This window comes from Medicago truncatula, chromosome 7, assembly GCF_003473485.1.
Source record: "Medicago truncatula cultivar Jemalong A17 chromosome 7, MtrunA17r5.0-ANR, whole genome shotgun sequence".
In the NCBI taxonomy this organism is placed as follows: domain Eukaryota; kingdom Viridiplantae; phylum Streptophyta; class Magnoliopsida; order Fabales; family Fabaceae; genus Medicago; species Medicago truncatula.
Genome location: NC_053048.1, coordinates 11112396 through 11138902, shown reverse-complemented (window position 1 = coordinate 11138902; position 26507 = coordinate 11112396). Strand labels below are relative to the sequence as shown.

Sequence of the window (26507 nt, the reverse complement as noted above, 5' to 3'; positions counted from 1 at the left end):
ATGCTATACATTCTTCAAACTCTAGAATGCCTTCGGTCTTCATGAAGAATTCCCTTGCTCACACCTAGAGCATAACACCCAAGGTCTCCATAGTCGTACCATTCATGTTGTGTTCAACTCCACATCAATTTGAGATTTCTCTACCTCAACATCCAAATGTTTACACCCACTATGCTTTTCAACTTGCAACTCCACCTCAAAGGTTGATCACGAGTATTTATACCTCCGCCTCTTCAGACTGACCATGAGTATTCTTCTCACCGCCTCTCCAGGCTAACGTTGAGTGTTTAACATCTCTCCAGACAAACACCGCTCTACAAGGCATCATTCACAAGGTGAGAAACATCACCTTCTTCATCCTCCCAACAAGACCCTACCAAAGCTCCCGAATCCTCATAACCCTAAGAGACAATTTGTGCAGAGTTACCATTATTATTCGGACAATGCTTCGTGAAGTGACCCATCTTATTACAGTTAAAGCACTTAAGCTTTGACTTGTTACCACTCTTTCCCCAGTTACCTCAACCTCCACCATTCCGTCTTGAAACACTTACGCCTTCACCATCATTAGCTCTCAATTCCTTGGACTTAGTCAACTCCTTGGTCCTCAAAGTCACTTGAACTTCTTCCAATATGACAATACCTTCTTTGCAATAGAGTATGGTATCCTTGAAAGATTCAAATGATCTCGGTAGAGCACACAACAAGAGTATATATTTATCTTCATCCTCAAGATGCACCTCAATATTCTCCAAGTCATCAAGGATTTTGTTTAACTCCATAAGTTGCTTCATGATGGCCTTTGACTCCACCATCTAGAATGAGAAGATTTGTTGCTTTAGAAATTGCCTATGAGCCAAAGACTTTGTCATTTACAAAGACTCCAACTTTGACCACACCGATGTCGTAGTTGGTTCCTTCACTACATCTCTAAAAAAATTATCACCGAGGCACAATACAATGGCACTTCTGGCCTTGTCCACCATCTCGGTCTTCTCCGCATGTGACATGGTGACCAGTAACGCACCTTCACCCTTCAAAGCTTTCTCAACTTTTCTTGTATTAACACTGCTTCCATCTTTACCTTACATAACCCAAAATCATTATCTCCGGTAAACCTCTCAATATCTCACTTTGAACCCATGGTACTTGATTATCTAACACTGCTTCCATCTTTACCTTACATAACCCAAAATCATTATCTCCGATAAACCTCTCAATATCGCACTTTGAACCCATGGTACGTGATTATCGATTTGATCCTTGCTCCATGGTGGGCGCCAATTGTTGTGAATTCGATGAAAAATCACACAAATAAAATACTTGATGTGTGGAGCATAGTAATCAAGCAACCAATATCAACGTGAGTGACAATTATAAACACAAACAAAACTAGAAAACAACGAGAGAAAGAAAGAGAGAACACACGGAATTTATTTACCCAGTTCGGTCAAATACTGACCTAGTCTGAAGGAGAGAGCAGCCCTCTGTTCCAGTATAATTATGAGTAACTTTACAAAAGATATATAAAAAAGGGTTACAAGAATTAGTCTGCAAACCTAACTCTACCCAAAGTCTCAATCTCTTCCAGTGACCAAGGGACTCAATCCTAATAGAGTTTTCCAAGGTGAATCAATCCCAACCCTAGTGTTTGTTACCAATTTCTTGTTGGCTTATAAATTTGGAACAAATATCACGCTGACGTTTCTTTTTTTCCCTTCAGCACAAAATTGTGCTACGATTTTGAGAAATCGTTCTACAATATTTCCGGAATCAAAAGTCCAAAAACTAATCCAAAAATCGTGCTACGATTTTGGCAAATTCCCAAACTTCAAGTTTGAGTCAATTCTCTATGGTTAGGGTTATGATGAAGTGAGGGAATTGAATTGGCAGGGAATGTACAGAGCCATAAAGCGAGAATCTCTTTTGTTGTGGCCTCCTATCTATTTATGCATTGTTGAGTTTAGGGAATAAAACCAATACCATTACTGCTTTGAACTATATTCTAAATAAATTGTTATGTTATTTTAATATAATACAGTATTCTTTCAATGCTCGTAAGTCTACTGCAACTTGCTATATATATAAAAGTTCCCGAGAATGCAACTTGGTAAAACACACAAATGAATTTTCATATATATTGGCTCCCTGCTTAAGGATCGAAGAGGATAACCACTGAGAAAATACAAAGGCTTAAGGTAGACATACATCAAAAGACCAAGTCACCTACACAATAAACAAGCCAACACTTGGAGGCGTTTACAACATTACAAACCACCCAACATTAATCTCATAATGAAGGAGTACTCATATGATGACTCGGAGGATCTAACGTAGAGAGTAATATTGAGTATGATAGGGTGCACTTGTCTTATTGTGGGTGTGCATTTAGCTATAAAAGCATTGTATGATCTCATAACGAAGGAATGAAGAATATCAGTATCATCTTTAGTTTCTTAGATAGGAATAGGTAGATAATTTAGTACTTTAATGATATTCATCACCTATCACCTTGTCTTCAGTGCATTTGAGTTTTATGGTTCTGAACTTGTCACCGTCATTTGAGAATGAGATGAAGAAGTTTGAGTATGGATGGTGATTATTTCTTATCTCAGATGGTGGTGAGTTAGAAAGGAGCAGCTTGAGATGGAGTTGCACAAAGTAGTTTTTTTTCTCTTTCAACACTACTACAAAAATGGGGCTTTTTTTTGGCTTTAGCTAGCGCTTTCAAAGCACTACTGTAAATGGCGCTGTAAATGGCGCTTCTTATAAACTAAGTCATTTATGACTATATACCATTTATAACATATATTTAGCATTAAAATTTTTGGGTAATATCCCTCGATTTTGATTGCGATTTTACAATTTCCTATATCGATTCTACAAAAGTCCTTGAGTAAAATCCTTCGATTTTGATTGCGATTTTACGAGTCCCGATTTTGCTATTCCCTTTCGACCTGAAGTAAAGTCTCGATTTTGACAATCTTGGTAGCTAGTACACGTTGAAAAAAATTAAATAGGCTAGTTATGTTATTTGGTTGATTTTTCAAGTGTTTGTTTCATTTTGTATGGTTGAAAATTTTCTCTGTAAATTTGTTTGCAATTTTGGAGCGGTTTTGCACATCTTGTGCTTGTTTGCTCATCATTAATAAATTTTGCTTATAAAGAAAAATGCAACAAAAGCGATAAAACCAAAAAACAGCCTCTCTAATCAAAGAAAAACAAAGGGAAAACTCTAGCAAATCAACAAAAAACCCTAAGCAAACGACAAGAAGGTTTTTTCTAAATTACCTTTGAAGAATGGTGGGTAATTTACCCACCAACCAATGAAAATGAGCAATTTGTTGGTAGGGTCAAGATAGTTCATGGATACCACTTAAAAATGTGCTTATGTGGCTAATGTGTATTGGTTGGGGTAAATTACCCATCATTCTTCCATGGGTACCCTAGTTGTCACCTTAATTTAAACTTTACTTAATAATATAGGAAATCTTATTATAAGAAAATTGTGGTGCACTTAACAAAATGACTTCAATTTTGGATACTATAATTTTATGTTCTCCAGCTGAACATCATTTGATTTCACACCATCATTTAAGAATTTCATAATACTATACAAAACATCATAGTAGTTAATGTTTTGCCAACATTTTACCGGAATTATAAAAAATTGTGACATCCACAAATTCAAATCAGAAGAATAAAAGTCTATTTTTGTTTATTTTATCTTGATTCGAACGAAATCAAATCTAATAAATTAGATGAACCTAACGAAAAACAATGTGGGGAAACAATAGAAATGTTATGACATTGCATTGTACAAGGCATGCAACAGTTTCTACTGCCTACATTATTACACATAATTTGCGCAATTTTTTTTGTTTTGATGACTTCTCTTCTTTAGGAGGATGTTGAGGTGGGTTAAATGACGTTGAAGCAGGAGGTCCATTACCATTCATAGGAGGTGGTGGCGGTGGACATTGAGGTGGGAAAAATGATGTGGGAGGCGGCGGTCCATTACCATTCATAGGATATGGTGCTGGTGGCGGTGGACATTGTGGTGGGAAAAATGATGTAGGAGGAGGCGGTCCATATCCATACATAGGAGGTGGAGGTGGCTGCTGATGTTGAGGCTGCGCCCGGAATGGTCCCGATGAAGGAGCTGGTGGATTAGGGTATGGCATCAGTGGTGGTGGCGGAAAAGAAGGTGGTTGAGAAGGATGATAGACTTGAGGCTGAGGAAATGGCAATGGTGGTGGATATGAGTAATATTCCATACCATAATCATAGGGATAATATTCATATCCACCATAGTAATTTGGATTTCTTTCAACAACTTCACCTTCAAACTTTACATACTTAACTTTAGCATGTTTTCCATTCGTTTCAAGAACACTCAATAAGGTATTAGGGTTTACTCTCCCACTAACTTTCACAGTCCCATCATCTCCATCCATAGTTATACTGTAAACACCTGAAATCAAATGTATGGTAAAAAAAGTCAAATCAAATGCTTTATTTATTTATTTATTCATTTTTTTGAATGGAAAATATATATGATATATTGAAATTAAAAATACCAGAACACAATAGTACAAATAATACGAGTACGCAACTATGAAGCACGAACACTCCTCGGATTAGGCGTATCTCGATGTCGGACACGTGTCGTGTCCGACACCGACACTTGTAATTATACTGAATTATGTGATTTTTTCAAATTATTAGCTGCATGTCAGTGTCTGTGTCCGATGTCCGCGTCCGTGTAAGTGACTTGCAAAAGAAAAACACATGTTTTGAATTCACATTTCAAACAAATTATTGGGAAAAGAGAAATACCATGAATTCTTTTCAAGACCTTCATCATCTTTTCTTTACATCCTGCACAATCTGAATTTACTTTAAGAACGCAGATCTGAAAAAAAGAACATAAAGCATACATTATAAATTTGGTGGAAAAAAGAATGATAAAAATTTAGAATAATTTGTATTTTACTTTTACCATTTCAGCAGAAGAGTAGTCCATTGTGTATGTTCTTCAGAAATTTGGCTCTTCCTCTAAAGTATCATATTAAACTATTTATGCTGCATCTGAAAACCTAAAACCTCTATACAAAATTCAGAAATGGAAAAAATGGAAATGATGAGCTGTGATACAGTCACACATTTTAATTTCATACGCTTTCTACGCTTTGATGATTTTGTGTTTACTTTGTTGTGAGATATTGCAATTAATTATAATTGATATTGGCCAGTTGTATTTGTGTCAATTGCATAAACACGAGTTTCTATTTCTATAAAAAAAAATGCAAAAACTCTCATCAATTATAATGTAAGCTTAAATATGAAAATAGTCCTTGCTTGGTTTTAGTCCCTGTAAAAATATTTTTTTGGTTTTAGTCCCTGCAAATATAAAAAATTTGGTTTTGGTCCTTGGTGTTTTGTTTTAGTCCTTGTAAAATTGATTCATATTCGATTTGGTCCTTGTAATATGTAGAATATTTAATTTTAGTCTCTCAAAATGAGTACTAAAATGAATATTATATGGACTAATTTTAATATGAAATGATTTTACAAGGATTAAAACAAAATACCAAGGACCAAAACCAAATATTCTATATTTGCATGGAATAAAACCAAAAAAATATTTTTATAGGGACTAAAACCAAAACGCCAGATATTTGCAGGGACCATTTCCATATTTAAACCTATAATGTATATGTGCTCCAAAAGTTTTCAATTATACTACTTTCATCAATTAGTAACAGAATATTTAATTTGAATTAAGGCCAGATATATTCTCAATTTCTCATCCTAAAAAATTAGTAAATTTTAGTTTTAATCTCTAATTTATTTATTTATTTTTTATACGTATCAATTTTGAAATCATTTCTTTTATTCCTAATGTTATGCGTATCATGTGGTCATCGATGATGACATATGGTCACATATTAGCATCTAACAACCTAAAAAAATTTCAGTGAACCCCTGAATGAATTGAGCTCTCCATTTTTATATATGACTGTCATTTTAAGGTTTTTTATTCTTATATATTTTTTTTGAGAAAAAAGTTTTTTTCATATATTAAAAAAATTGAATGGAAAAGTTTAGAAAAAAAAAAATCCGCCAAAAGGAAAAGTTTATAAATTTAAAATTGTATAGTTCTTTTTTAAAGTTTAAAATTATAATTCTTTTGATTGGAAAAAATATATATAAGCAAAAGAAGAAAAAATGATGTATTTAGTCCAAATTTTAGATCAAATGCATAAATTTATTTTCTTTTTAATAATATTAATTAGAGGGAGTATTGTTAATTTGGACTAAATACATCATTAACCATTATTGACCAGACATTAATAACCATTAATTTGGACAAAATACATTATCAACCATTATTTGGACTAAACAGAGGGAGCATTCTTCTTCCTACATATATATAAATTTTTGCATTTGATTCAAATTTGGACTAAATACATTATTAACCAGACATTAACCATTCTCATTAACTATTGTTGTATGTTTCTTTTGGTGGAGAATTGTTAATTACTACTCTTTCGTTCTATGTATAGAGAAATAACTCCACGGTTTTAGGTATAAGAAAAATCAAAATGTACTCAATTTAGTCAAATTTAAACTTTTACATGGATTTTTTGAAAAAACAACGGAAATTAAGATAATGGATATTTGTATTAAATATGTTTGTAATTACTATTTCCTTCAAAAAAAAAATGTTTGTAATTACTATTGTTTTTACAATTTTATTCTTTAAGAGAGAGGGATGGTTTATGTTTTCAACGTGTTATTTATTTCTGATTGAAGAAAAAGATGAATAATAAATAGGGGCATGTATATAAAGAAATAATTAATGTAGTTGGAAATAACAAAGGAGTCTTATAAAAAGGGACAAAAAAAATTCCCAAAAGGGTTTTATAATTAGGAACGGAGGTAGTAACTCATTTCATTCATAAGAACATCTTGAATACAATCAGGTAATACAGTGAAATAGTGAATACAAGCATAAAATGTGGCCGCCCTAGCAAGTCTATGAGCAACCTCATTTGTTTGTCTCCTAATAAACTCTACCCTTGAGTTTGTAAAAAAGGATGAGAAGATATTTCTACATTCTCTGATAATAGCTCCTAGATCAGATACATCATTCCAAGTACTATGGAAGCTATCCACCACCCTTTTAGAATCTAGCCCAAAAATAACATTGTTAAAATTATGCTCTTTAGCCCTATAACGTCTATACTAAATGTATCTAGAAAGTTTAGCATGTGTATTATCTTTAGTACTTTATACATTAAAATTTACGACATAAGTTTTCGAATGAATAAATTGATAAAACAATACACGTTGTACAACCAACAATAAAATACTATATATCCAATACATAGTCCTATACACTTGAATCCATAAGAATTTCCTGCAACCGGTACGAACGAGCACATGTTGATTATCCATTCGGCCACATGTCTGCTACATCCTACTAAACCAACCTGTTGATCTGAAACAAATACGGATTGGGATGAGACATAATGTCTCACTGAGTTCTACCTAATCCTAGGCTATAGGTAAAATTGGAAAAAACCTAGGGTTACCACGTATCTACAACACAACCAATCAGTTGATTTTACGTGTGTGGAACTTACTTATCTAGACGATCGTGCATAACTAAGATCGCCATAAATCTCTACATACCATAACTTATAAGTCTTGCTAAATGCTCTGCATACCGTGGCGGTCAAGGGAACTAAGACCACTATGACGGAAACCGTCACTATCATGGTTTAAACATATCATGTGCATAACATATTCTGATTGGACGAACGGGGAAGGCTAATATCGTCGACAGTGAGTTCATAACTTGCTGCAGAAGCATATACCTATACACATCATAGCATAGTCACATCGTATCGTATCATATTCGTACCCATTTATTATGTTAGAGGTTAGCATGTAACAAACAACATTATCTTGGTTCGTTTTACGGATTAATTCCGAGTGGAGTAACCCCGGAATATAATCCCATAACATGACCGGTGAAATTCCTATCTGAGGCTAACACCGGACTCTTCTTAATGTCGTGCGGGCCTACCTTGCATAGCGTGTCCCGTCCCGCTGACGTGAACCTCTTGCATCCCCTTGGCGTGAATAACAAGAGACACGACATGTTCATATTACTTAGCTTATTCATACATAAGGTACTTACACCTAACTTACTTGCTTGTTTGCCAAGGGTCCGTAATCTACCCATATATCGGTAAATGCATATGTGGTTATTCTTATTCATACGCAACTTACCCTAACTTGCCTAAATCACAAGATTAAATGGTTATTCTCGACTTTCACTTCGCTTGAGCGAACACTCAAGCGAGCAAGCCAGTCTTCTCAACGTTTTGCACGCTCAAGCGAGCTGGGCTCGCTTCAAGCGAAGTTCATCAGTCCAGAAATCGTATTTTTACTCCAAAAACCTCAATTACAAGTATCTTAAGGTACCTTAAAAATCCAGAATACATAAAAACAATAGGAATTGAAATGCATGGCAACTCTAACATGTTTTAATGAATTATAGCACAAAGGGGGTTTCTAACCTTCTTATTTTTTAACATAACTAAGTGATCAATCTCACACAAGTTCACACAACCCTTAGGTAATGAAAACTATCTTAAGAACTCACATATGATTCTGCAATAGCAAGCTTCAAACTTCAAGTTTCGCTTCACACACCAAACCCTAGCTTCATGAGATTCTTCTTTGAGGAAAGGTAGTGAAATCAACCCAATCCAAGCTTCCAAACACTACTAAGATCTTGAAGGAACCTTGCGCAAACATGGATCTTGATTGGAATGAGTTTAGGGGAGATTGGAGAGGAGAGGGAGGGTGTAAGGTAGAGGGAAGGGAGAGACCAAATCTGCTCCTTTTTTCTAGAGAGAGAAAGGACAAGATAAAATGAAGATATTTGAGGCATAAACCATATATATACTCTTGTGTGCAAGTTACAATATTACCCTTCGTCTTACGCGTACTTAAATCGATCCTGATAACTGAACTTGCTTGTATGATACTACGTTGATAACATTCTCTGTCAGGAGTAATTTCATAAATGTTCATCCTCGGGTACCTTCTACTGGAAATACAATAACTGATGGGCGGGATGTTACACTCTACCCCCATAAAGAAATTCCGTCCTCGAAATTTAGAGATTACTTAACAACCACTGCGATTAACTTATAATATCTTTGATCCTAGCTCCATGGTATCCGTTTATACATGATCAAAAGGGTTCGAAGTATATTTCCTTAACCGACAACATGTAACACATCCTGAATTAATCCACATTTTATCTTATAGGATCTCCTTAAATCTGAAAGTTTTCTCAAAATTTTATAATTGTCTTAACATGTCGTGGTCTGAACTCATCCTGGTTGTGAGCTCGACTAGTTACCTCGGGTCCGTAGCCTATCTGCTTATCAGTAACTAATCACATACCTAACTTATTAATAACTGAAACACTTAGGATTTGCCTTTCTACTGGGGTCCTAATGGAATCCAGATTTGCCCTGCAGTGCTTACTTGCGTCTGAAGTATCTTTCTGTCCATGTGTGTATTCAATACATTTCTGCCATAACTTTATATGTCTAACTGATAGTTTGTTGGATCGATACTTTGGGGCATCTGAGTAGGTCCACATAACTCAAACGAAGTCCCTTAACTAAGAATAACCTCCGAAATTCTTAACTTAGTACCCTATTATATCTATTACAAAGGTGAACTAAGTACATCTCTTATACCTAGTGATGTCTTCAATATCATAAACATCATATATGAAGTCACCGTATCATTTTAAACGACATACTCACAAAAGAGACTCTATTGAAATTTCATAGAAAATATTTCACTTAGCCTATTTAACTACTTTTAGAAAATGCCCCAAAATGAAAAAAAATTCAGAAAATGTTATTAGGAAAAAAAAAATTCCTATCCATCATTTTTTTAAAATTTAAGGTCTTTTGAATACTTAAAGTCTTTAAAGAAAAAATATTTTCTTTAAACAAACTATTTAAAAAAAAATTATATTTTTGTCAACCTCGTTAAAGTTGTCTGAAAATCTTTCAATTAGTTATGTTTTACAGTAGGTTAGTTGCCACTAGCACTCAATTGTTGATGAAATTTTGGATTATGTTTCTTGCCTTAAAATTGAGCTTGAATGAAAAGTTGTAGCCTGTAGGTGTTTTCAATTGACGCAGATGACCACCATGATTGACCATTTGACCTGAAATCTAATTCGAATGAAAATTTGCTGGAGGCTAAAAATGCGAAAAGACTGAATCTATTGTTGAACTGTGTAAACAATGGCTCATAGAAAGAAAAAAGTATGTCTCATTTGCAAACAAAGTAAATCATTTCAGACAGATGAAGAAACAATGGTGTATCACTCATAACTGTGATTTCTTTGATTAAATATGTATAAATATGTGCATAAAAGATTACTAGATTTTGTATTACTTTTAAAAGAAGGCAACAATTAGGAAATGGATTGATGTACTCATTCTCGTTCATATGTACTACTATAGTTGTGTTTGAATTGATTGATTTTATTTATATAAGTTCTTTAATTAATCGGTATGCTTATACCAATTGGCATGTTTCTATGTTTTTTCTACTAACTAATTTATGTAAATTTTAATTTTTGATTTTAAGATTTTACATTTGATTGAAATTAATAAGTATACATAGTTCATGTTGGCATCCCCATCAAGCTATTCTAGTTCATACTTTTATGTGAAAAGAGTTGCTAAAATTGCTACCCATAATTTCGCAACATTTACATTTTGTTCCATTGATACTATTTGGATTGATGATTCTCCTCATTATTTATTGTCAAAATATAGGTTATTCTTTAAACACGTATTCTTTTTTTTTTTTTTTTCTTTTGGTTTCAACTTTGATATATGTTTGTTTTCACAATCATGAAATGGTCAATCAAAGTTTATAAATTATAATAATATAGTTCGAGAAATGTTAATAATGGAGCTTGAATCACGGTTGGTTCTATTATGCAACATATAAATAATCATGAAAAAGCTCTTTGAACCTTGAGATTTCTTTAACACTTATTATTGAATAGTTCGTCTAGGAAAATCCTAAGTTTTCGTCTATTTTTCACCTTTTTAAAAAAAATCAAGTTCCAAGTTATTATACTTCTATTGCAAGTCTACATACTTCATCTAAGTTCATCATTACAGTAGACAAGTCAAGACATCATCATTGTTTTTAAGAAAATTCATTGTCCAATTATTTCCAAACAAGTTCATTTCTAAAATTCAAGTTTCTTCTCATTTATGAAAACCAAAGTAAGTATAAGCATACTATGTTCCAGCAAGAATATTAATGAAAACAACAAAAGATCACCTAGGGACTATACGCATCGCCCCTAAAGCACCCGGAACAAAATGCAAATAGAAACTTGCACTATAGGGCGCCTAGCGCTCGACACATGGTGGCCAAGCGCTGGCTCTCAGTAACTAGGCACCTAGCGCTCCAGTGCAGGCGCCAGCGCTGCGAAAAAGCCTCTTTGGTGTGTTTTCGCCTCTGATTTTCGTCAAAAATACCCCAAAATTGCTTATTTTGATTCCCCCATTTCCCAAATCCATTAAAGTCATGTTCCAAGGCTCAAACGCATCAATTAAACTCTTCTCTCAACCCTCAAAATAGCTTATGAAACAATTCACTTAGTTTTCAAATAAAACACCAATTTTCAACAACACTAAACATACATGAGAAATAATTAAAATAAATCTAGCGAAAAATTGACGGTTACACGTAACATTGACAAAGGTCTGAGTGCCTGAAGATTCAAAGGTACACTACTAGAAAAATCGGTTTTAGCGACGAAAATTTGTGAGGATTTAATTCCCGTCGCAAACTGTGATGGATTTTGTGACGGGTACTCTTTTGATGTCATTAGCGACGGATTTGCGAGGGATACTATCGTCGCTACTGATTCGTCATAAATTCCTTCAGAAATGTGACATTACATAGTTTTGTGAGGGACTTAGCGAGGGTTTAATTCCATCGATAACTATTCCGTTACAAATTCCGTCGCAGATTCCCCAACTGGTTTGCGACGTCCTTGGATGCCGTCTCAAAGAGAATTTCGCGTTTTTTTATTAAATGATGAAAAATGTGAATTAATTAAAATGTGAGATGAAACTTGAACCTGCAACCTTGAAACTGCATTCAATGCAACTTACCATCAAGCCATGGTGACTCATTTGTTATTTCTTTTAATTATGTTTTATTAGTACAAGTTATTTTAGGTTTTTTTTAATTGGTTTTTATTAGTACTAAGTTATTTTAGTTTTTTTTTTTTTTGAAAATCTTTCCTTTTCTTCCACTAACAAACACATGATCCCACTAATTTGCATTTTTTTCCTTCATTTTTACTTATTTTTTATTCAAATCTAAATTTGGCTTAAATGTATTTTTGGTCTTTTTATTCACATATTTTTGAAGTTTTAATACCCTTATTTCAAAAACCAACATTTTGATCCTCTATTAAGAAAGTCAACGGATATTTTTGGTCCCCCGTCCCCCAACAACTTCATTGATGTGACGCTGACTTGGCATAATGATTTGAAAAATATATTTTTCTTTTACTTATATATTACAATGTTAGTATTCATTATAAAAATTTCTTCAACAAATCTTCATCTTCAACAACCAACAACCACATACACATTTGGGGATTGAGTTTTAAGAGTGTTGATGATGGATTGTGATTAATCTTGTGTTAGTGTTGAATGTTGATGGTAAAGATGGAGACAGTTATTTTAATTAATTTATAATATAAAAATAAAATAAATAATAATATTAATCAATAATAATGACATGGAAAACATTTTTTATACCTCATTAATACACGGTCAGCATCATGTCATTAACGAGGATGTGACATCATCAAAATTTGTGGGGGATCAAAAAAAATTGTTGACTTCCTTAATATAGAGATCAAAAAGTTGGTTTTTAAAATATGGGATTAAAACTTCAAAAATGTTCGGAAAAAAAAAAACTTCAAAAATGTGTATATAAAAAAACCCTTAAAAAGAAAATTATATCCACTACACCACTATTATAAAAAAAATTAAAATAAAAGAAAACAAATAGGAATAGTTGGACAACTTGCACCATTTTCTACCCACCCAACCTTTCTTTAATTCTTATTATTTTTTAACAAGCAATGTAAAATTTGTAATGTTAATTTTTCCATTTTCAAATTATTATCAAATGTGGTAGAAATTTAAGTTCATACGAATAAATAAATATTTTATAATTTTTTTAAGGATTGTAATTAAATATTATGAGGTAATTTATAATTTAATTAATAAATTACTTTTGTTTAATGATGCAAAGTTAGTTGGGCATATTTAAGTACTTTTCATTTGAGTTCTTATTAGTGTATTGCATTGGAGTCATTGAGTCCTTAATAGGTACTTTTATTAATATATTATAAATAAGTGACGCGTAACGTGGGTCTATTTGAGGAGTCTCTATTAAGGAACTACCATTATGGATGCTCTAAAGGATTGAATGTGAAAAATGTGAATGTGATAATTAATAATAATTAAAAAAATTAAATTTATGAAACTAGTTGTAATACCCCAATAAAAAAAAGGATATATTTATTTAGGAATTCAATTAAATTAACTTATTTATCAACTTAAGGTCATTGAATTTTAATATAATTTATAATTAAATAGCCTCTAAGTCTCAAATTTTAGAAATTCAGCATAATATTAAAAAAAAAGAAAAAAGGATTTAGTTAGAACTATTTTTATGAGTAAATGTGTATGAAGTATGAACATATAGCATTGTATGTGTAAAATAAGAAGAAATAGAAAGAAAAGAAAAGAAAGATCTAGAGGCTTCTCATAGAAGCCATCACCTAAGATAGATATTTAATAGGAGAAAAGAAAGAAAAGAAAAAAAAAACGGGGGCGGATGGGAGAGAAGAGGAAAAAGAAAAGAACAGAGCATAGAAGAGGAAAGGAAAGAACTCATCGACTATATGGAAGACTGAAGGAAGCACCAATGAAATTACTATTTGAGGTAATGAACTCTCTTCTCCTTGTTCATTGGAATTTTCATGTTAGGGTTTGAAATTAGGAAAATTGGAATTTGGGTAAAATTAATTTATGGAATCCTTCATATAAGTCTTAAATTAGGATGTATAGCTTAGTATAAGGGAAAAGGGAACTTAGAGAAGATGGATTGAAGATTAATTGATCAAGAGTATTAAAGAAATTAGGGTTCTTAAGGTAAAGAGGAATTTGGGGACAAAGCTTGGAATTGGAAAAACTAGAAGCAAAAAGAAGAACCTGAGGATTAGTATCATCATCTCCTAGAATCAAGAGGTGGGTTCCCTTCCCTTCATCCCTTATTCATTTGGTTAAAGAGTTATGGAATTGGAATTTTAATAGTTGAGAGTTAATGCATGAATTCATGAAGCATGCATGTTAGATATAAGAAATTGATGTTGTTGTATGATGTTTTGACCAATTATGTATGATGAGGATAGGGTTAGAAATTCATGTTGTGTGGCTGTTGTTATGCATCGCTAGTTTATTCCCTGTTAGTTTTAATTATAATTATGCTATGTATGATGAATTATGGTATTTTGAGTATGAATGAGGATATATGATTACATATATGCAAAGATTACTAGAAGCATAACTATGCTTCTAGGTAGTACAAGAATAAAAGATAATGTTAATTACTAGTTGGTAATCAATCGGCTAAGTAGTATATGAAAAGAATAATAAAATAGCAAAATTTGTTTGATGGTTTAAGAATGAGAACAAAGCAAGACTAAAAGAAACCAGCTATTCTTATGAAATTTGAATGTTATTAGAATTGATGTAACATTGAAACCATGTATTGTTAGTTGATTTTGAAATTATGTTGATTTTGAAACTGTTTCAACAGGAAAAGTTAAGATGAAAAGTCGGGATGCGTAAAGCATCACTTTGAATATGATGATCGGTTTTTATTATTTTGTTGAAATTTTTAATGAACGACACTGAAATGGGTCGTATTGTATATTATATGATTTATATATTTTAATTTATTTTTATAGCTGCCACCCCAAAATTTTAGGTCTGGCTCCGCCACTGCTGATAGGGAGTCTAAATATTGTAAGGGAGTCTAAATATTGGTTGCTTTTTAGACATAATGGTTTCTTTTTGTCTAGTAAAGTTGTTTAACTTTCTAGACTAATCCAAATGTTGTTGTGTTTTGTGGGGTTTATTTCTTTGCTAAACCTTTTTATCTTTCATTTTTAAAATGTTTAATTAAAAATTGTTTTTGTTGATTTGATTTGGAAGTCACAACCACAAGTAATGAATAACTTTGACTAGTGTGGTCCATTCATTTAGGAAAATAAAGGAATTTCTGAATTATAATAAGAAGAAAGTGCCTTAAATCATGTTTTAGAATGTTATTATGTGTTTTGTTGTGCCTCTTTTCTCATTGCTTCAATCTACTAATTCCTAAACAACTGTCATGGCTTTCTTTCATACGTTCAAATGTTTATGATTAATAAGGGAGAACAACCCTTAAAAGCTTACTTGATACTAATGAATAATGATAGTGACCTTACCTTACCTTATCCCTTAAAATATAAAATATTGGACTGAAAATCATAGCTTTTTTGGCTCTGATCAAATTGATGATTTATGTTACATTCTGATTGCACTGGCAGCCCTGTCTCCCATCCTCAATAACGACAAGAGCTACCGAAAGCATGAAAGTGTCTGGTCATTAGGGTCTCTGCTCACCCCTGCTTGAATTTCTCATCAATTGGAGAGTTTACATGGTCGTGAGTTGCTTTATTAGGGAAAATCAATTTGATGAATGTGGCATCATCTATTGTCTTTCACGAATGGACTGTGAAAAGGTCATTGAAAAGTTACAGGTGTATTTTCTTGTGATGAACTAACTGTCTGTGATTTTCTTGTTTCAAGCTCTTCTTTCTTTATCTTCCCCTTTTTATCATTCTTTGTTGTTTGTGTTTCATTGTCTCTATCTGATATGAGATCTGATAAACTATGACTGCTCTCTTGTGACCTCCTGCACTCTTAGTCTTATGTAAATGCGAATGTGGCATATAATTGTGTGGCTTGTGATTTTATCAGAAGCATGTTTGGTAGTAGCATTCATTTTAAGCATTTCAATTGCAGCATACATAATTATATGCTATGATAATGTTGTCTGCCATGTGCGAATAGAGTTAATAATCATTGTTTGATTTATGTGTTTCTTCATCCTTAATTTGCAGGATCATTGTAGCTTTTCTCACAGTACTAGAAAAGTTTTCTAATGTAGTTATTGGGTGGTGAGTCCTTGAGTTTTTAGTCATTTGTATATTGTTCAATTTTGATCAATAAGATTTGTACAAAAAATTAACGCCGGAACTTTATGAAGGTTGCCCATGTATGAATTGAAGCTTGCCCTATTCATATTCATGTGGTATCCCAAAACTAAGGTGAGAACATAACATGTTTGAGGGAATGTCTATATGGACACTTAGTTTCACCCTGGATGGAGTACATATTTATTTGTGAATGGTGAAAATTGATGTTTATATCTAAACTACTAGATCAAAATAGGCAGCAAGTGTCAGATATTTTTTTCCTCCAATGGTTCAAATTATGTTGAAATCTTCAATCACTTATTTACTTTTTTGTTTGGGATGTTCCAGGCCTAGAGGCGGTCGAGGTGGAGGTCCTGCCTTGCTGAATCGTGGCGTTGGGTAAGTTTCTGAGATTAATAGTGATTAGTACTTTGTTTATTTATTTTAGTGAAATCTGTAAATTTAACTTGTTACCTATTCACTGAACTCCTCGTTTGGTATCCATTTTCGAAGAAAAAAATCTCTTTTTAAAGCAGTCACAACAGTCACAGGAGGATTCACTTTTAGCTCGAGAGCAGTCACAACAGTCATAGGAGGATTCGCGATTGCTCCAAGAGTGGTTCCAGAAATTCATGGAGTCTTTTACACAAGGTCATTCGCATCTACCTCCTTATCGACCTCATCGTTCGAGTTAGGATTAACATTTGTGTCCACCTACTTGATTATTTATCATATTATTTTGAAAATTTGATTATAACTTTTAGTTTAAAGTAAATGTTCTAATACTATTTAGTAATTATTTCAATATATTTTGATGCAAAAGATAAGTAGTGTGATTCTTGTGAACGCAATCAAAAAGGTTTTTCATCAAATATTAATGTATTTTATCTTGTGATTTTTGATCACCTTGTTTTATATTCCAAAAGTGTTTTGAGAAATAATTGAGAAATTTCCTAAACTAATTTTAAGGGAAAAAAAAAAACATTTGTGACGGAAAATATGTAAGTCACAAAAATCTTGTCTTGCAGTATAGCGTCGGATACCATAGCAACGCTATGCAAATTCCCAAATATTTTGCTGCGGAATTATTCTCAGTTATTTGCAACGGATTTTTCTCTCAGTAATTTGTGACGGATATTTTTAACGTCGGTATTTTGTGACGGAAAAATGGGTTTCATATATCCATATTATGGGAGGTTTAGCGACAGTTATTTAGTGTTGCGACCATGTATGAGCCGCCGCAATTAGTGACGGACTTGATATTCCGTCGGTCAACTTTTCCGACCCCCATTATTACGACGGATTATTGAGGCGTCGCAAGATCCGTCAGAAAGTTGTTTGCAACGGAATTTTAACTCTTTTGCGATGGAAAATGGCCGTCGCTAAATTCGAGTTTTCTAGTAGTGGTAGACGAAGTCTGAGATGCAGAGGATTAAGTTAGATTAAGGAAGCCTCATCTTCATGTCTCATGTGCAAGAAGGAGTGATTCTACTTCATCAATATGAATAATTATATCAAACATGTTTTCCACAACAGAGATAAGTGTACTAAAATCGTGTGGTAACTATCAGAAACAATGTCACCTATAAAATATAGGTTATAAACAATTTTTCGAATCTGAAGAAGGCAATCAGGTACCGTACGATTCCCAAGGGAAGTAGAACGCATTTCAATGTGAAGTTGCCATACCTTAGAACACATATGCTTGTGAAAGTAGAACGCATTTCAATGTGAAGTTGCCATCCTAACTTACAGTGTAATTGAATTATTGAGATTAAAACCAGTTCTTGTGGGAACGATATTTTTACTACTTCGATAGTATTTGGTACACTTGCCAAACTTCTATGAGCAAGGAAAGGAATGTTCATCTTTAATAAAGGAGTTGGGTGGAATGAAATTGATTGGGATCACTTCGGTGACGCCCAGGGAGGGCGTAGGGACACGAGTCTCTGGCGAGGAGATGGCGTCAGAGAATGCTCAGACGACATGGATCAAGAGGCTAATCTGATACCATGTAAAATCTCAAAGAATTCATAGAATATTTTGTAGCTAACTTTGGATTTGATATTATGTTTTCAATGATTGATTAGAAACCGTTACAATCAATTTTATATAGGAAGCTAAAGGTTTGTAGCATGTTAACCTCTAATAAAACTGACTTGTGTCACCTGTACAAAGCTATTCATTGATAGTTGTTCTTAGTTGTAATTTCCTATTATATCTACTAGCGTTCAGACGGGCACTCCCGTGCCCGTCTGTCCGCTCTTTCTACTGCGCTAACACATGTAACTCATAAACAATATGTTTTTTTTCAACATCAATGATGGTTTAGTTTTTTTTGATATATCTTGGAGAAAATTATTAGTTAAAAGAATGATGAAGCTTGATCAAAAAGAGAAGGATCAAAAAGAGAAGGATCAAAGTTGATAAAAAAAATGTAAGATATGTAATTCATGCACTTCTTTAACATGGAGTTACTTAATATATGCGCTAACACATGTAACTCATAAACAATGTGTTTTTTTTCAACATCAATGATGGTTTAGTTTTTCTTGATATATCTTGGAGAAAATTATTAGTTAAAAGAATGATAAAGCTTGATAAAAAAGATAAGGATCAAAGTGGATAAAAAAAATGTAAGATATGTAATTCATGCACTTCTTTAACATGGAGTTACTTAATATATGCGCTAACACATGTAACTCATAAACAATATGTTTTTTTTTTCAACATCAATGATGGTTTAGTTTTTCTTGATATATCTTGGAGAAAATTATTAGTTAAAAGAATGATAAAGCTTGATCAAAAAGAGAAGGATCAAAGTTGATAAAAAAAAATATAAGATATGTAATTCATGCACTTCTTTAACATGGAGTTACTTAATATATACTTAGTTTTGTGATGCATAGTCATCGATCTATGGAGGATGAATATGCATGAAACATGAGTGACAATTATAGGGTGGGTTTGATGAAGACATAAATCATTCCCATCATTAACACAATTTACCTAAAGTACACATATGCCCTATATTATTTCTCGAGCCATTTGACTCTATCACCAAATATAAAATTAGAAAAATCTAAGACAAACCAATAGAAGAAATAAGAACAGAACTTTGATAACACATCCAAATCTTGCAAAGGACGAAGACATTTCAAAAAGAGTGAAATAATATTTATACATTAGTCATATCAGTTATTCATACTTTGCGAGTTTTTTTTTTTGTTTGAAAAAGTCAATGTAACATAGCAAGTGGAATGTTAATTAAACTGGAGCATATAAGTGATGTTCTTATTTGAGAAATCTTGGAGAAATAAAATGGAAGAGCCCTGTATACAACAACCGCTTCCCTTTTTTTCATTCATGTACCTCCCTTTCCTATAATTTTGGGATTTTTATGTCCTATGTGAAATAAAAAGTTGTTATCCCTTATAAGAAACACTTCATAAACAAAATGTATAATGATTCAAAAGAGACACTTGATTTTATTAACAACGAAATAATCACTCCCATACCCGTCTATCCGCTTTTTCTACTGCGCTAACGTATACTTTTTTTGAAGAATACGCTAACGTATGTTTATATTTCATTATATTTTTTCATAGGGTTAACTTTCTAATTAATGGTAAATTTGTTGCTGATATAAATTTAAGTTAAATTTCGATTGTAGAAAATGAAAGCAATAAATGTATAAAAATCAATTCAGTTAATATAATTATTGCTCACATCAAATTACATCCTGTAAAATCTTCATGTGAAGCCTTCTAGTGCCTGTTTGTAGAGTTTTTTTTTCTTTTCTTTTCCGCAAACCTGCAAATTGAGTGATTTTGAGTGGTGTGATGGTAGCTATATGTTATGATTTTGTAAAGTACCGTATGCTTTCAGTTATTTGGTTTATATGAAACCACTTGAATTCAAATTAGAAGAAAAAGACAACTGCTCAATTTACAACCGTGTCCTTTCAAGTTAAGGGGCATTTTGGGATTTAAAAAAAGGCTACACCAAAAGAAAAGTATTACCTTTATTAATAGGTATAGATTAATAGGTATAGATAAAATGGAAGAGCCCTGTATACAACAACCGCTTCCCTTTTTTTCATATCTTCATATCTTCTTCTTCTTCTTCTTCTATCTTTCGTTGGTGGAATCTATGGCTATACAAAGCATAACATGACTTAATGCAAGCCTTCTCCTGCTCAAACAACACATTCCAAATAAAATAAAATAAATCCTAAATTAGATTAACTAAGCGTCGAAAGAAAGTAATCAAACCATGATATTTACCTTGTGTTTATCAAAATAAAGACATAGTCTTGAGTCATCATCCCCTACCATTTTTGCATGCATGCAATGTGGAAATAATAAACTTAGTGGTTATAATCATTTCTATGACTAAAATTTCTATGCCAGCAAATGATCCTATCCTTCACCATTGCTAGGAGAAAGTTAAAAATTCCAACTCCAAGTGATACAAAAGTGAAAAAAGGATATACATTTACAACATTGTAAACCGACAATATACTGCAATTCCGTGAAGGTTAAAAAACCAATTTTTGTAACCATTATTAGCGGTTGATTATAATATGAAATCTAAGAAATACAGTTGACTAATTTTTTCCTTGATGTCCATCACTGTCATAGTTTTTGTGCTTGAAAGTGATGATAAAGGCATGTCGTGAAAATTTTGCAGAGGCTTCTTGAAATTCAATGAAAGCATACATAATTTGCACCACCATGCACCATGTATTTATTTCTCTTTATTGAAAAAAAAATATTATGAAACCACTCCATTGAAATTGGATAAAATTTCAAACCGCTCAATTCTCAACGAAATAGGATAAAACTCTGAATTTAACATTGTTATATACAAACTGAGAAGTTACGTAACCGCTGTTCGTTTTAACTGGCATATTGGAAAATTCTCATAAAAAAGAAGGGTAATTTGGGAAAGAAAATAGGCTACACCAAACAAAAGTTTTCCCTTTATTAATAGGTATAGATATAGATTACAAAGGTGAACTAACTACTTCTCTTATACCTCGTGATGACTTCAATATCATAAACATCATATATGAAGTCACCATATCATTTTAATCGACATACTCACAAAAGAGACTCTATTGAAATTTCATAGAAAATATTTAACTTACCCTATTTTACTACTTTTAGAAAATGCCCCAAAATGAAAAATGTTATTTGGAAAGAAAAAAAATCCTATCCATCATTTTTTTTAAATTTAAGGTCTTTTGAATACTTAAAAGTCATTAAAGAAAAAATATTTTCTTTAAACAGACTATTTTAAAAACAAAGGGTTAATAGGTCTTTACCCCCTGTAATATAGGTCATTTCCGGTTTTCCTCCCTGTAAATTTTATTTTTATTTATCCCCTGTAAAAAAAAAAAATTTGGTTTACCCCCTGTCGCGTCATTTTTTGGAGATCAAGGCTAGTTGATTAGCATTTGACTCACTTTTTTATTTCACAACTGAACTTTTAATTTTTTTCAAAAGAAAGTGGAAAAAGGTTCTGAAGGTGAGAAAAACACAAGAAGGGGGGGGGGGGGGGGGTTGAATTGTGTTTTCTTTTTCTCTCAAAAAATACTTCTTCTGATAGTACTTCAGAAGCAGTTTGGAAATGCTTCTGATGTAATGACCAGAATCAGATATGCAGCGGAAAAGATCAAAGCAGAGAAAAGAAGAATAAGACACAAGCAGTTATCCTGGTTCCTTCCACAACACGGAAGTAGTCCAGTCCCCCTTGCACTTCCAAGGAGATTTCACTATAATCACAAAGATTACAAATGCTCAATACTCTCTAAGTATGTGACTTCTCAAAATGCTCAAACACACAGGCAAGAGTCTTCCAATGCTCAAGCACTAAGCAAGAGTCTTCTAATGCTCAAGCACGCAGGCAAGAGTCTTCTGATCAAACAAAAATACAATGAAATAAGTTTGACTTGAACACTTGATATACAATCAGTGGTGTTCACAATACAATACGATACAGACTCTAGACTTTTGAATTTCTAAGATATATCAAATCAGTGCAGAAATTCAGTGTGCTTTGTAGAATCAAATTGACAGAGTTTTGGCGCTTTTTAACTTGTGTATGTCTATATGCAATCTCCAAGTCTTCACTCCTTTATATAGAGGCGTGAAAGAGACGTTGAGATGATTAGCACGTCTAAAGAGTCGTTGAGTTCCTTTGATCATCCACCAGTAAAGAGTCTTCCGTTGCTCTCCATTGTTCTTCCAAGACCTATTGAAATTACTTGACTTGCTTTTGGTCATGTACACTTGAACAATTATTAGCAATAACCAATTGACAATTTTTAATACTTTGTTATCATCAAAACTCATTAAGGTTCATTGTGAGACACATTTTGTTCCAACAGATTCAAATACCACGTTTTTAAAGATTAAGGGTTCGGGGGTTGGTTATGTTTAGGGAATGTATTAGCACCCTAAATATTTGTAGTACTCTACGAGAACCTCTTGATTTTATTTAACTTTTTGTGCTTAAACTTGCTTGCTTTTAAAGAGATGAAAATAGAATTGAATGATGAGTTAAAAAAATAGAAAATTGATTTTAGTTGATTTGGAAGGACAAGGTTCTTTGCCTACGTACCCGTGAGGGATCAAAACCTCGTAGTTCGGGTAGAAACTGACGTTTGATTTGTTTTGTGTTTTTTATTAGTTTTGAAAAAAGTTTTAAAGAGAAAAGCCAAATGGTAAAATAACTTTTTTTGTATTTTTTAATTTTGAAGAAAATGGACTCGAAGTAGAATTAAAATTGATTTAAAATTTGATTAAGTAAGAAAATAAAAAGAACGGTCACTTGATTGAAAATCAAGGTTTATTATGAAAATATTTTTTGTGAATTTTGATTATTTGCATGTTTTTGTTGTTTTTAATATAATTAACATATAACTAAACTAACGTGACAAGAGAATAAAAGCGTGTGGATTTATAGATTCCACATGATCCCTAACCCATTTTTTTTTTTGCATTTTTTGATATATAATGCATGTGATGATTATCCATAATTGAAATGAGATGCAAAAAACAAGATAAAATGAACAAAAGAAAAATGCATGAGAAATAGTAAAGCAAAATAAAAATGAATGCAGGGGGGTGCAGATAACAAACTGGGGTGCAGAAGTAAAAAGATAGAGAGAAAAAATCAAAAAGGAGAGAAAGCAAGCTGGGTTTGGGTTGCTGGACCGGTTCGGTTTTGGCATACGGGTTAAACCGGTTTGAGGGAGTATAAAAGGGTTGTAAGACCCATTACTCATTCATTTTGAAGTCTGTTTCTCTCTCTTCCTCTAACAAAACGAAAATATACTCTCTCTTCTCTCTCTTGTTTTCTTCATCTTCTCCTGTGGAGAGATAGTGGTCGGAGCGATCTTTTCTCTCCAAAAAAGCTCTCTTTTTTTATATTTTTTTCGATTGCTACTTCTTTTCTCTCCCTCTTTCTGATTTAGCACTCAAAATTTCCAAAGCAAAATAAAAAAATAAAGATTAAAAAAAGGATTTAACGTTAAATAACTTAAAGGAATTTAAATAAAAGATGGAAACTAAAAATAAATAAAAAATGAAAATTGAAAGAAGAGGGCCCGATTTGGAACCAAATATGAGGTATTTTAAAATACCTTCTTGCCGAATTGTTGAGACTGGTCGGGATTAAAGGACACGTGTCAGTGGTCGGGAATAAAATTGGTTTTTGTTTGGCTTATTAAGGGGGTAAATCAAAACAAAAAAAACTTTACAGGGGTAAATAAATAAAAAATTACCGGGGGAAAACAAAAAATGATCTATATTACAGGAGGTAAAGACCTATTAACCTAAAAAAAATGATATTTTTGTCAACCTCCTTAAAGTTGTCTAAAAATCTTTCTACTATTTATGTTTTACAGTATTTTGAGAAGTCTTCAAACATAAAATTTTATGAAAAATGTTTCATTAAACTTTTCTTTAAGAATTATTTTTTTTCAATTTATTAATATATTTAAAATAAAACTCACACTAAACGAATTAATTAAATATATGTTTTTGGTTAATAAAAAAATTTACCCTAAATCTTGTTATCTATAAAAGTTAACCCGAAAGCTTATTTTTGCTCTAATTTTAAACTAAATCCTATTGATTAAATTTACTGTTTTAACCCTAATGCTTAATTCCGATTTGTTTAACCCTATTTTTTTGTTGAAACAAATCAAACCTAATCTCCTATTTTCCTATTAACCCTATTTTTTTGTTGAAACAAATCGACCATATCACACCTAATCTCCTATTTTCTTGAACAAAACAAATCAGCCCTAATGTTTATTTCAACAAATCGCTTTATTTCTTGCTTTTCTCTTGGTTCGCAACATACTTCATAGTACATCACTCCTAAATCGCTTTATTTCACATAATCATCTGGTTAGTTACCATACCTTTTTCTTTTCTTTGATTCTTTTATTTTCATCGCTTTTTTATGTAACTTTGATATTTCCTCCATCCAACTAATTCATGACATACTTCAAATCTCTCTTATGCTCAACTAACTCTAATTCTATTTTAGAAAACATGGCCTGCTAAAATATAGAAACTCTTTTGTCGTATCACTGTCTAACTGCTAAACATTTTAACACATATTCCTTTAATCTAATTATTTTTTTCCTGCTATTTATGCATGACAAAAATTTCACTTTCGTTTTTGATATGTCCTCTGCTCAAAAACCCAGTTTCAGAATATGACAAGGCAATCAACAAGCTACAAGTGAAGTACATAACATACATCGTCGAGTACAACTTCGAGACTGTGAGTATACTTTCATTTTCGTTGTACTATATAGTATTTATAATGTTGTTTTTAAAATTACAAAACATACATCGTCGAGTACGACTTCGAGACTGTGAGTATACTTTCATTTTCGTTGTACTATATAGTATTTATAATGTTGTTTTTAAAATTATAAACAGATAGTTGTTGAATAGTGATGTTTGCTAAATTTATAGTGTTGTTTGCATATTGTAAATGTTTGTTGTATTTTAGAAACTAAGCGTTTGCTATATATATTGTGTTGTTTTGTATAAATGTTGCTATATATAATTTTAGAAACTAAAATTATAAATGTATACTCACATGTTTTAAGCATGATTTTCGTATACTCTGCAACTTACTGTGGTTCAATAAGTGTCGGTTGTGTGGCTATTACTCGCTTCTGTGTGCTGTCTTTAATCTCTATAACTTTTAGTGGTGTCTTGATTTTTTTTGAATTTAAAAGGCACATCCGTCAACCACATTGTTCATAAGCCACATATTTGCCTAATCATGGATATTAGTTCTGACCTATTTGTGAGTTTGTATTCAGTGTCCTTTTTTAAAAAAATTATGGTAGGTCTTGCCTACCATAGTGTGATAAGTATTTATATTTATTGATTATTACCTAATATTTGATTACAGAAACAACCGTTTGCATTGCTCTCTTTGGGGTGAACATGCTGACAAAATTGTGAGCTTTTTTGTTAACCACGACAACTCTTTGCCTGTTGTATTGATATTGCAGTTTTGCAAGACACGCAAATATATGGGTATTTCATGGTTTTTAGTTTCTACTTTCTATTAATATCCACACATGAAATGGGAAATAATGTTCACTTGCTGTTCAATTTGTTAAAACTAGGTGCAATGGGAATTGCTAATGTGTTTTTTTTTTGGGACTAAGCTCATAGTTAATGGCGATTTACCTGATGTTGCTGCTTACATGGAAGGGTAAGCATTTACGTTTTTATAGAAAGTAGAAACTAAAAATTTATGATTGGTATGGACGTATTTTGTAAGACTTGATATACTATAATTACTACATCAATGAAACCTTTTGCTGCTTGAGTTTCATTCTTTTAATGACATTGGTATACTTTTATCAGCATGAAAAATGCATCGCTCCAATTGACCCAAAGTGTTAGCCAGATTTCCACAAACAGTTCTGCATCTTTGTCAGATGACTTGCTAAACACCAAGAGAATGACAATCGAAAGTATGATTGAGTCAACTCAGGTAGTTGTCTATTTTAGAAATTTTTAAATATTGTTTTGGATTAATCATT

At 32.4% G+C, this 26507-nt stretch overlaps 1 protein-coding gene and 1 long non-coding RNA gene across 7 annotated transcripts; one reads left to right on the top strand and one right to left on the bottom strand.

The window, feature by feature from the left end:
- Positions 1 to 3845: 3845 nt before the first annotated feature.
- On the bottom strand, positions 3846 to 5026 carry LOC120576959 (leucine-rich repeat extensin-like protein 1). Its single transcript, XM_039827832.1, has 3 exons — positions 5003 to 5026; positions 4840 to 4915; positions 3846 to 4474 (listed from the first exon to the last, which is right to left on the bottom strand). The coding sequence occupies exons 1-3, from the start codon at positions 5024 to 5026 to the stop codon at positions 3846 to 3848; spliced, it is 729 nt and encodes a 242-aa protein (XP_039683766.1).
- An 8876-nt stretch (positions 5027 to 13902) lies between these two features.
- LOC120577129 (uncharacterized) lies at positions 13903 to 17286 on the top strand. 6 transcript variants are annotated; one of them, XR_005643180.1, is made up of 7 exons: positions 13903 to 14112; positions 14229 to 14417; positions 15764 to 15976; positions 16340 to 16396; positions 16486 to 16546; positions 16763 to 16813; positions 16928 to 17286. It is a non-coding gene; the product is annotated as an uncharacterized lncRNA (long non-coding RNA). The 6 variants fall into 6 exon arrangements; XR_005643179.1 differs by having other exon boundaries at positions 14218 to 14417; XR_005643181.1 differs by having other exon boundaries at positions 13904 to 14112; positions 14322 to 14417.
- The last annotated feature ends 9221 nt before the right edge of the window (positions 17287 to 26507 follow it).